We start from the raw sequence: 13,013 nt of genomic DNA, 5'->3' as shown, positions 1-13,013 counted from the left end.
GGGCAGGACCTGAGGCTGGAACAGGAGGCGCCAGTCAGCTGATCCCAGGCCGGGCTGCCATGGTACAGCTGAGTGTGTATCAGCCCAAAGAAAAGGCAGCAGAGGGACATACTTTTGTTTAGTGTTTTTGACGGATCATTCTGGGTACTGGATTGGGAAAGGGGCAAGGCCAGTTAGGAGGCGATTGTGGCAGCCAGATGAGAGTAATGAGAGCCACGACCCAGCGGTTAGGCAGAGACAGACAGAAAGGAGGTGGTGAGTGACGTAACCTCCCCAGGCCACATGGCTAGTATGTGGCAGGCCTGGTTAAAGCCATATCCTCTAACCCCAGAGTCCATACTCTTATCAGATTTGATTAAAGCTGTTTTAATTAAGGAAGCATTTTAATTAAGATCTTCAGAGGAGTGACTGGGAGTTCATCACCAGCTTACAGTTGAAGGCAATTTTAGTAAGGATTAGTTCAGCTGTTGTAAGAAAAAAAAAAAAGAAAAAGAAAAGAAGGCCTAGAATGAACCAAAATAACAACAGCTTAAAGAAGTTCTTACATAAAGAGTCCAGCCTGGGATACTGACTCTGGAGCCTTCGATCTTGTAGCTCCTCAGTTACAAGGGTGAGGCCTCCACCCCTGCGGTCTAAGACCGTTCATCACTGCATCCACAAGTAACTTGCGGGAAGGACGAAAGAAGAGGAGAATGGCCTTTCCTCTAAGTGTACCGAATTTGACCCCATCACTGGTACTCATGTTCTGGTAGTCAGAATTCAGACATGTGGCTATACTTCGTCATAAGGAGTCTGGGAAATTTAGTCTTTATTGGTGGTTGCACATCCAGCTAAAATTCCAATCCTTCAGAAGTAGGGAAACTGATATTGGGGTCAGCTCACAGTCTCAGCCAGAAGGCCTCTGCAGAAAGGCCACCACTAACCAGAGCAGTTCCCCACCTGCGGCCCCAGCCCCTGGGAAGGCCGGGAGCTACTACTAGAGGTCCACAAATCCAACTGTGCAGCAGGCATGGCCTAGAGGCTGTGGAATGCGTTATGCATGTAGGCATTTCCATTTTCCAGAGGTACGTGACATTGTGCTAGTTAATAAAACAGGCATTCAGTTTAAAGTGATTAAATTTGCAGTAGCATTTTCATATATTTGCTTTAAAAAGGTTACTAAGGGCACAACTATATCACATGGGGGATCCTGAAAAATGTTTATCTTTAGAAGAGGTCCTCCTAGTCAAGAAGCATGGACCCCTCTGGTGTAGGGGAAAGAAAATAGATTCGGGCTTTAGTCAGAGCCGTGTCCAAATATTGCCAACAACATCAAGCAAGAGTCAGTCTTCTGGAACCTCATTTCTTCTCTTCTGTTAAGCGAAAACAGTGAACCCCAATTCATAAGATTATGGTAAGGGTTAAATGAAATGATAGGTATAAAGCATCTACCATTAAGACTGGCCCGTAAGGGGTGCTTCCTAAATGGTGCTGCTGTCCTTTCCCCAGGATCGAGGAGAGTGAAACAGGTTGGAATCGAGAAGTCAGGTTTATGGGATCAAGTCAGGCAAAGCTGAGTCTCCACACTGTGCACTTGTGTGCTTGTGGCTTGGCTCAAGGTACAGGGTCTGGGCCCTGCCTCCTCCGGCAGGAATAGGAGGACCGAAACGACGGAATTCATGCACAGAGCATGCTAGGTACAGGGCTACAGAGCAAGCATGAGACGCTGGGATCTTATCTGGTTCTTCTGAGCACTGTGTCAGCAGCAAACGCGAGGAGGTTTCCGCCCACTAACCTCATCACCATCACCGCCAGCAGTTTCATCATAGAACGAGAACACAAACAGTTAAAATCTTTCCAACTAGCAGGAAGTACAAAAGAACCTTTGTGGGTAGAAAACCCACCCTTTAGTAAGCAGAGGGTAAATATTTTCCCACAGAAATCACGGATATAAAAATAACTAAATAAAATGGGTGAAGCTGTATTGTTGTGTTGAGAAGAACACAACGACAAAGCGGCCACCTGCATGGTTCTTGACGTTTTCAAGTGATTTTCACATAATTTCATTTCATTCTTACGACAACCCAAGGAGTACGCAGGATAGATATTACTACCCCTTTTTTGTAGATGAGAAAACAGAGTTCCAGACTGAGTAAGTATCTTGGTCAAGGTCGTGAGGTTGGGAAGAGGTCCTTCTGGACCCAGAACCCAAATCTAAATGCCGGGCTCTGCCATGCTGTCTGGAGACTGGGGGAGTTTGGGGACCACACGGTCAGGAAGGGGCACACTACCCTTAGGAGGCTGGAGGAACTGTATTTGTCCCGTGAGTAAGACAAAGCCAGAAGAGGACGCGTTAGCTCAAACAGTGGTATCTGAATGCTTCGGCAAAAGCAGAGGTTTCGTGGTAAATTCAGAGAAAAGACTATTCCGTTTACTGGCCAGTCATCTGTAAACTTCACCTGAAGCGAATCCACGGAGCAGTACTCTCTCAGGACTCACTGCCTGTTGGCTGTGGAATAACGGGTCTTGGGCCCCCTGTCACTTTAAAAGCCCACACTTTCTGATTGCTCTTACCAGCTCTGCTCCCTTCAAACTGGTGGACCATGGGGATTTCCTCCTTTCCACTGGGACAGATACTGTGAGAGCTGCTTTAGTAGCCTGAAGCAGGGAAGAACGTGCAGGATTTTCTCTGTCTGGTCTATACCGTGAAGATCTGATTTAACTGAAAGGGAACTTAAGCTTAAATTCTTGCTGTTTCTACTATATTAGACCCTTGTCATTAGCAAGAACCCCGCATTTGCTAATACCACTCAAGGATATTGCTTCTCCCGCAAAGTGAAGTAAATTATAACTAAAGATTTTTAGTGGCCCCTGCAAATCCTTCATAACTTTATAAACAAGGCAGTAAAGCCTTTCAACATGCTAATTAAAATGCATTTCTCTTGAGGCCTACTGCTGCTGAGAATCGTGTGTGTCGGGGTGGGCCTATCACCACATCAAAGATCAATGTCACCTCAACTTTTCCTCAAGTTTTGTCTTTTTGTTGATAAGTAATTCTGGTACAGGTAAGAGCATTCTTCAAGCAGGTGGAGGAATCACTCACTCTTGTTTCTGAAAAGAACCTACAATGGACTGCTTCACAGACCAGAGTCTCCACCAAAGCCAACATGCTTCTGTCCTTACAAACGTCCATCTTCTGAGTAAGAGTAATCAGTCTTACACGCCTCTACTTCCCCCACCTGCCCTACTGGGTGCTTTTCTTTTCTGGGCCACTTTTCACTGTGAAATGTGATAAGAGTCATCATGTGACTTCAGGTAGAGAATGAAGAAGTTGTGTTCAGATGGCCAAGTTCACCTGCAGCTCAGCTATCTCCTGCCGCATGCCCATCCTTTAGCAAGTGGACTTCAAATTCTTACCTCAGAAAAATTACATGATTACACGTTTTAGACCTTCAGAGTTCCCTGGAAATATTAAATCCATTGATACCAGACTTCTTATGAACTTATATTTTTGCTTTTAATCTCCCAGGGTTAACCAATACTTGTTTTAATTATTTCAGGTTAACATTTTCGTCTGTGATCTTATACACATTTATGTGAATGCTCATTTGATCTCAGTTTATTGGGATTTAACTATTTTCTTCCTATAGAAATGTATCTTCCCTGTGTGTTAACCAAAATGTTACTGCTGCTTATTCCAGACCACTTAGTGATCTAGCACCACTTAGCAGAATACCTGGCAAAAATAAATGTCATTAATGAATGCTTGTCTTTCACAATACTTCAGAAATATTGAAAAGGCATCTGATATGTTCTCAGGCCATATGTCCCAAATCCTAAATCCTAATTCTGAATTACCAAGGAACCTCCAACAGGTCTTGAAGAAACAATTTCTAGTGTCCGCCCCTCGGTGTCTGAGTCAATGATAAAACCATTCAAATGGCTTTAGACCTCTGATTTATGGAGCCAGATGAACACGGTTAACTAACAGTTACTGAATATAATGATCGAGTATAATGCTCATTGTTTAAATTGAGTTAAGTGGATTAGTTAGGGTTTTTGTTGTTGTTGGAAGTAATAGAAAGCCAACAAACTAGCTCAAGTTAAAAAAAGGAAGGGAATACCTAGTAGCTCTCCTAGCTTGAAGAGCTCACAGGAGAGCTCTCAGAATTGAAGGAAGAGCTGCAGGAATGAGGAGCCTCAGGGCCTCAGAGCCTCCTGAGGGTTTTCTCCTCCCATCTGCTCATCTTCCTCCCTCGCTTCTCTGGTGGGCACGTCATTCCCCATACAGAGCACCCACCCCAGCAGCTGCAACAAACTGAGAACATACAACAGTCCCAGGGAAGGACTCTAGCTGGTTCTGCTTGGGTCACATGCCTGTTCTTTGGATCAAACATTGTTGACAACAGAAAAAGATACTGATTGATCAGGACTGGATCATATGATCACTCCATTGGCCCTATTTCCAGAAGGGTCCTAGGAAACCCTACAAGGCAGAAAAAGATTGTTACCATGGCCCATTACACTGAACTATCTAAAAAAGTAATTCTAATAATAATGCGGGAAGATCAGATATCTTGTGATTTAATATGTGTGATTGTATATATTACATGAAGCACTACTCTAAGCAGAAACAAATATACACAAGGGTAGAAAAACTCTCCTCCTACATGTATAATTTGTCCAAAATATCAGTGTAAAAAATAGGTCACTCGACATTCCAGTCCCATTGTCCGTGACCCCCATCATTCCATCATTACCAACTTCATCTTCTGACTCATAGAATTGAACCAGATGACCTCTAAAGTCTCGTCCAGTCTATGAGCCTGTGAACACCTTGTTAGGAAAAAAAAATACCTCTGGAAGAACAGCACATCAACCGGTTACATTATTGGACAGTGTTATGGGCTGAAGTGTGTCCCACCCCTCCCCACACTTCACATGTTGAAGCCCTAACCTCCAATACTTCAGAGTGTAACTTCATTTGGAGATAGAGACTTTAAAGATTAAGATTAAATGAAGTAATTTGGGTGGGCCCTAATCCAATGTGACTGGCGTTCTTATACAAAGAGGAGATCAGGACACAGACACACACAGAGGGAAGACTGTATGAGGAAAAGACAGCCATCGACAAGCCAAGATGAAACCAACCCTGCCAATGCCTTTGACTCAGACTCCCAGCCTCCAGGACTGTGAGAAAATTAATTTCTGTTGTTTAAGCCACCCAGTCTGTGATACTTTATGATGGCAGCCTTAGCAAATTAACACAGATAGTAAACCAAGAATTTCAAAGAGGACTGAGGCAAAGTTGAGACAAGTTTGATCCACGGGATGGGGAGAACAAGAGGTTCTCCTAAAGTTCTTTTGAAGGTGGAATTCCCCTGAGATTCAGGGGCCAGAACTAGTGGCCTAATAACTGAGGTGTGCTAGTAAAGATGTGATAAAATGGGTAAGACATTAAGAGAAGTAAGGAGAGAGAAGTGGATGACAGACTTCACCCTCTTTGAAATGTTGCGGGGGTCAAGCATAAGGTGGTTGTATCAGGACACGGCATTACGGGTGGCCAGGCCAAGGCCACATACCCAGCCTTGTGGGCCTGTGGGGAGCCTGTCTCCTCCATGACTTCAGGTTTGCCTGGGCTCTGATAGGTGTCTCCACTTAGAACTTTGGAGCCCTCAGCATCCTGCCTGACCCTCAGCTTTGAGAGCCAAGAGGCTGAATGGCTGCTCCATGTGGACCAAAGGCTTCCCAGCATGAGTTCCTGGCTGTCACGACCCTTACTTATGATGCTCACCAGTCAGTTTCCCTTTGAGCCATGCGTGTCTAAGCCATTAGGCTTGCCGTTCTCATATGATGTGACAGTCCAGTAGTCCAAACGGGGGTGGCATCAGAACCTTCCGATGATAGTACTCTTGCCCTACCAGTTCTGTACCTCCCCTGCCCCATACCTCACTGCTCTCCCACCAGGGACTCATCTCCCCATGTCAACCAGACTTCACTGTCATGGAGAGCCTGCTCCTGGCCTCCTTCGCAGCCTTTACCCACCCTGCTGGATGTACCTGGATCCTGGACCTGCCTGACCCTGGCTCGTTGATCATTTTGCTGTTCTTGCCTTAGCTCTGACCTTTGCCCTCTGGCAAACCACCCTGGCATTAAGTGGAGCCAGAACTCAGGACTCACCAACCTATGCTGCTGGGGTCTTGGTAAGGTCCCACCCCAAAGCACAATGCACATTTGGAAAAACACATCCATTCATCAGGAAATAGCCAACATGGCGTACCCACTCCCCCAAAATCTGACACCAAAGGGAAAATATTTCCGTTAAATAGACCGATTGCTAAATGAAAATCACATCGGATATACAGGACTTTTCAGTCCATAAGCCTCATAGTATCAGATCATCACACTGGCAAAGCAGTGCTTGTAAGGCTGTTAAGATGAAATCCGGAGATTACTCCATTACTGAATATTACAATGATATTTGCAAACAGGAGATTTTTGCTTGTGTGTGCATTCAGATAAAATTCCTGACCACCATTGTTTACAGCCCGAATATATTAATATCTCATATAATAAATTCCGAAGAAGACAAATGAAATATTTAAATAACCCAAGCATTGTAGAACCACTGAATACTGCATTTTACCTTTATGTTCTTTTTTTTTTTAAATCACCCACAGACATTTAAAAGGAAAAAAAATGGCTCATAATGTCAAAAGATGAGAAAGGCTAAATAAATTCAGGGAAATAAAGGAACCATAAATCAGGAAAACTTTGGAGCTGCTAGAAAGACACTTTAATTTTGTAGACAAAAGACTGCATTAAGGAGGAATAATGCAATAATCAAAGGTGAACGAATCTCTATTGTCTGGTGTCTTTCTCTGTGGGAATTTTCCCACCCCTGACAGCTGTAAAGGGGGGAGGGGCGCAGACGGTGGCTGTGCCTTTATTCTCTCACCCTCTTTCTCCCCAGCCCCTCCCCGTCTCCGTCAATAAATGTCTGCAATCATATTCTTGAGCTCCTGTGTGATTTCAAGGTTCATCTCTTCCATGCAGTTCAAACACTAATTATCCCAGCTGTAATTAGTAAGATAATTAAATACTGGCTCACTCATCTACCTTGGGTCGGGTCGTGATTCTCCCAGAAGACCTTGAGCAGCTCCTCAAAGCTGATGCGTTCTGGCTGGTATACCACTCGGACTACTTCTGCGTGGCCAGTTCTTCCTTGAAAGAAACAGAACGTACAACCCAAATTTACTGACAACATCAATTTATGACAAGTTATTTGTTTCCAAAAAAACACTAGACAAAGGCTGAAATTCTTCCCTCTGAAGGCAGGGTGGGAGCACAATCGTACTTTAATGCTTTCATCCTAAGTCTCTGTCGCTGGTTCTTTTTCCATAAAAGCACACGGTTGTCCTCGAGCAAGTTTCCTGAGGATGATGATTCCTCTTCATTGTGTTCTAATTTTGTTTTAATTCCATGAGAAAATAAACTCAGGTTTTCATTTTTCTAATCTCACTCTTATGAAACCTTATGGATCCAACCTGACATGGTGCTAGAGATTTGAAACTCTGCAAGGGGAACGAGCCAATTTATTTTTATCACCCCCCTCCTCTCTGTACATAGTAAGCTCAGCTGCACTACAGAGGGAGATGGTGCCAGGTAGAGAAACCCAAGAAAAAAACAGGCTTATAACTCGTTCACATTAGATATATTCGTTAACAGAGAGACATATTTGCTGTGCTGTTAACACTGAGGCGAGGGTCAGATTCATATACCCAGCAGGACGGTAAGTGTTTTCTCAGCCTAATTCGTCTCTGTGGTAAACAACTACTGTAGCAAAAGCCTCTCTGCAGCCCCCACTGTTAGCACACTCCCTTCTCAAAGGTGGTCCCCAAGGTTCTAAGGATCAGGGAAGCAGGTACTTGCAGACCACTTGCACCTGTGGAATTCATGCCCTCTCTTATTTTACAATGTTAGAACATATGGTAAATAATAGACCCCTCCATACTAACATCATCTCTGTGTTTAAATTTGTTCTCCATCTCTTTCCGTCACCTCGTGTGTAGTAAAGAATTTAGCCTTGCCCAAACAGGTAGCTGGCCTCTGCCTTGGCTCTGGTACGTAATCTAGGTCATACCCGATAGGAGTGTCCTCATTTAGAGAGGCCACGCCTATACTCTTAGGGTGGGGCTAGCCACACTGAATCTCAGGGTAGGGCTGCCAACAGTCCTAGGGTAGAGGCTGCCATGTCGGAAAGACCAACCATGTGACTGAGGGTGGCGGCTTTGGGTAACACAGTATCGGTTGACCGAGAGCCTGAGTTCAACCATGTGGGCAATCAATCAATCCTACCTATGTAACGAAGCCCCAATTAAAAATTCTGGACACCAAAGCTTGGGAGAGCTTCCTGGTTGGCAATACTCTGCATATTGTCACACATGGAGGCCAGGAGGGTAACATATCCTGACTGCATGGGAGATGACACGGAGGCTTTGCACTGGAATCCTTCCAGACTCCACCTATGTGACTCTTCCTTTAGTTGACTTTGAGCTGTATCCTTTTCCTGTAATCAGCTATAACTGTGAGGATAACAGCTCTGGACTTGCGTGAGTCCTTCTAACAAATTATCAGACCTCCCAGTGGTTTGGGGAATCCTTTGAACTTGCATCTTAGTTTGCAGAGGTGTTTTCCCCTATGTTGGTAATCTCACCTTAATTCTTAAACCCTCCAATGGTACACGCTGGGAAGGTAGAAATCCCCATTTTACAAACTGGCAAACAGGTACATATGAGTTAGATTTTCCCAAGGTCATATAGCTAGCAAATTTCTGGACCATAACCTGAAAAAACACCTTCTGACTTCTTGTCCAGGGTTCTGTCCAATATATCAAAGCGAAGAGAGCAAAGGGAACATGAATCCAGAAAAGGAGAGAGATCTACTTATTATCTTTAGTCTTCCTTAGCAGTTAAAATTTCTGATTGTAGAAACAATGATTTGCAAACAATATGAAGCTTAAAAAATGTGCAGAAATATAGAAAATAAAAATGCCCCATACTCTTACCACATAAGTACTATCAATACTTTTTACGCACTTCTTTCTAGATATGTACGAGACACATACATACACAAAACACACACAAACTCACACCGTGACACACAGTTTGTTTTACTGTAATCACTGCATCATGCTTTTTCCACTTACCAGCATATCGTGAGTGTTTTCCCATATCACTGAAATTTTTAGGAAATACCATTTATAATGACTATATAACACTCCAAAGATGGCCGTACTATTACTTATTCAATCATTCCCTGTCACTGGGCATTTGTATTGAATCCTATTTTTATCTATGAATATAAATATTTTTTCTACATTTTTGAGGCTGCCTCTAGCCTTAGTTATATATGGGAATTTTCTAAATCAATGTTTATGAACATTTTAAAGATACTCGATACCTTGTGCTAAACTGCTATTCATTAAAGTTGACCCAATTTCCTCTCCCCATTGGCAGCATATCTGAGGGTCAGCCTCAGTCACCATCACAATGTTGTTAATCCCTACCAAATTTATAGATGGAAGATAATATCCTATCATTTTATTTTTAATGAATTTAATTATTAGTGAGGTAAAAAATGTCATGCTTATTAATAATTTTAATTATTAAAATTTTTTCTCTAATTTTTGTTATGTCTTCTTTATATTGGGTTATTAATATTTTATTCTTAATTGGTCAGCCTACATAATTTTAATTCAAATACTATAGTCATGTAAGTTAACATCTAAACAGATTTTATGCTAATAGGTATTAAAAGAATGATAAGGGAATTATGGAAAGAAGATTCATTAAGTATAATAACCATGTTATTGCAAAACCATTTTTGATCTACTTTAAAATCTTATAATTGTGTTTTGAAATGTTTAAATGAATGATTTAACTACATAACTAGTAAGACTGTCTGAATATTAAAAATGGCAACAATATGTTACAAACATGACAAAAAAAATTTGATAAGAAAAGCACTGAAACCACACTAGAAATATAGGCAAAAGATGTAAACAGGCAATACACATTGGAAAAAATAAATGTAGATCCAGGCATGAAAAGTTCTCAACATTTCCAGTGATCAAATAAAAGCAAACAAATGTATATTAAACATTAAAACACCATCTCTTACTCATTTCATTTTGCAAAACTGCTTCAAATTGTGCCTAGTGCTGATGAGGACACTGTGAGGCCGGCGCCCTTACCTGGGTGGTGACACTGAAAATGACAGCACCCTTCTGAAACTCTATGGGCATAAGAAGCAAGAGCCCCAAAGACTAAGATTAATTCACCTTGATTAAGTGACCCAGGAAATCAACCTCAAAGATACAAACCCCAAACAATAGAAAAGACATACACAAATACGAAAATCCATTCCATCATTGCTACAATGGTGGAGTACCATAAGAAATCCAAAAGTCAAACAAAAAAGAAACAAATTATGGTACAGCCACATGATGAGATATCACGCAACCATTAGTTATAATCCCAAACCCTAGTAAAAGCTGCTACTAGTTACTGAACACTGATAATATGGCAGGCACTTTACCTACTGGGTGTTCTTCAATGCTCGTAATTCTTTTTTCCAATTTTTCTCTACTGAGGTAAAATACACACAACCTAAAACTTACCAGCTTAACTATTTTTAAGTGTACAATTCAGTGGCGTTAAGTACAGTCACATCATTGTGCTACCATCACCATCATCCATCTCCAGAACTTTCTTTAATCTTGCAAAATCGAAACTTCATATCCGCTAAACACTAACTCCCCAATTCTACCTTCCCCCAGCCCCAGGTGACTGCCATTCTCCTTCTGTCTCTGTGAATTTGACTCCTCTAGGCACCTCATGTCAGTGGAATCGTATTGTATTTGTCCTGTTGTGACTGGCTCATTTCATCAGCAGAATGTCCTCAAGATTCACCCACGCTGAAGCACGTGTCAGAATTTCCTTTTTTTTAAGGCTGAATCACATTCCATTGTTTGTATGTGCCCCATTTGGTTTATCCATTTATCTGTCAATGGACACTTGGGCTGCTTCCACCTTTTGGCTATTGTGAATAAAGCTGCTATGAACACGGGGGCACAGATGTTGCTCACAACAATTTCACAACAGGGATGCCATCCCCATTTTACAGGTGAGGAAACCAAGGCCTCTCCACAAGTTTTTTCACATAACATCCCACAGCCAGTAAGCGGCAGCCAACCAGGTTTCAACTGGAGGTGCAAGGTCTGGCTCGTTCTATGACCCCAAGCTGGGCTCCTGAATGTAGACACCCGAAGTCATCAAGTGACAGCAAAATGTCACGCAGGCAGTGGCCCAGATGAGATGGAGGTAACTGACATCCGGCTGTCAAGACTGTTTTCCAGGATTAGGCTCTTCCTTCATGGTTGCAGTATGGGGTCAGGAAAGATTTCCACTCACCAGCACACACTTTTAGACATAATCTGCGCACTGACATTATTTGTGGAGAGGTTTAAAGAGGTTTGGTTGTTTAAAAGAAACTACTACCATTAAAATTCAGGATCCATCTGCATTGACAAACAGTGTGGAGAAGCCCTTGTCAAACTCACCTTTAAGTTTCTTTATTTTATTTCTCCAAAGTACAAGAGTCTGTATAAAAATACACAGTGCAAATGATCAGAAGGCTTAAGGGGCCAGGAACCACTTACAGAAATGCCCACACCTCCAGGAACTCACCGATGTGTTAGGCTAATTTGATTCCCAAGACCAATCTGCAAATAGTTTCTGGTGCTTCCGAAGATAAAAGACTATATCTTAAAAATACTTTGAGCTGTTTCTTCACATAACATCGTGCAAACAGCATGATAGATGTGATGTGCAAATGTGCTTGTTAACAGTTCACAGCAGTGTTATAGGTGCTTTAACACTGTCATTCAAAAATACCTTGAAAGGAAAAACGCAAAGGATGAATGTCTTCTCTGAGCATTTCCCCCGTGTCACTTTATCTCATGACTCCAAAGGGAGGTGAAGGAACACAGAGGGGTAGGCTACGGTCAGTCATTCCTTACAAGACAAAACATCCCAGAAGACCCATACATGGCAGTGTTCTGGGGGCAGAAAAATCACACGTCTAGAGTCAGCTAGAGCTTTGTGGAAGCCAAGTCATCCACAGAACCAGGTGTTTTTAAAGAGAACCCCAAGACAAATCAGCCATTTCTTAAAGACCTGTGTGACAGCGTTCCATCCCATGGGGAAAATGCCATCTTCAACTCTTCCAGGTCAACATGATTAGTTTTTACTACCGGTGGGCTGGGGAGAAGAAGAGAAACCAGGGAGGTGGCCTACCCAGCAGATGAGACCAGAAAAGAGGCCAGGAGCTGGTGAGACAGGAAGGCAGGGGGACGATAGCAGGGGGCAGTGTTGTACTCTGCTGAGAAGCACACATTCGAGCCAGGCTGCCTGGGCAGTGCTCTGGCTCTGCTACTCGGCAGCTGCGTGACCTGGGCAGGGCCAGGGAGGGAGGAAGACGCTGGTTCAAATCACAGTTCCTTGGCTATGAGCCATGCCTTACCTAGGGGGCCCATGCCCACTATCAAAGGCCCTTTATCTACTTTACCACTTGATGCCACGGTTTCCTCATCTGCAAAATGGGGAGCCAGAACCGTGCCTGGCACACAGAAGTCTAAGTCTCTATGTCTTATCATAAGCTGAATTATTAGAATTATACTCTACTCAGCTGTGATGGAGTGGGAAAAGATGAGAATTAACGTGACTAGAAGTAACTTAAGCCATAGTTCTAACAAGTAGTTTAACACTTTTTTCGACTGTGACCCAGGGTCTCCTACTATTTCAGATAGGAATAAAAAATAACCTCTGTGACAGAAGAGTCATAAAGATTAAACGAGGTCATATGTGGTAAAGTTCTGGGGAAAATGCCAACTCTCTATACACAAATGTGACGCTTCTATTGTTGTTACCCTTTTATGTTTCCTTAGCATGGACCCCTCCCCATAAGGACTA

The 13,013-nt window shown here is 42.8% G+C and overlaps 1 protein-coding gene across 2 annotated transcripts in view; it reads right to left on the bottom strand.

The window, feature by feature from the left end:
• The window catches only part of MSRA (methionine sulfoxide reductase A), a 374,255-nt gene that overhangs the window by 121,746 nt on the left and 239,496 nt on the right, over positions 1 to 13,013 (bottom strand). For both annotated transcript variants that reach the window (XM_060153611.1, XM_060153612.1), the window contains one exon: positions 7,099 to 7,203. In XM_060153611.1, the coding sequence (XP_060009594.1) occupies positions 7,099 to 7,203 (105 nt within the window). The remainder of the gene's footprint in view (positions 1 to 7,098; positions 7,204 to 13,013) is intronic.

The sequence above is a fragment of the Lagenorhynchus albirostris genome, chromosome 7, assembly GCF_949774975.1.
Source record: "Lagenorhynchus albirostris chromosome 7, mLagAlb1.1, whole genome shotgun sequence".
Taxonomy (NCBI): Eukaryota; Metazoa; Chordata; class Mammalia; order Artiodactyla; family Delphinidae; genus Lagenorhynchus; species Lagenorhynchus albirostris.
Note: the sequence above shows the minus strand (reverse complement) of the source record. Positions and strands in the feature narration are given on the sequence as shown.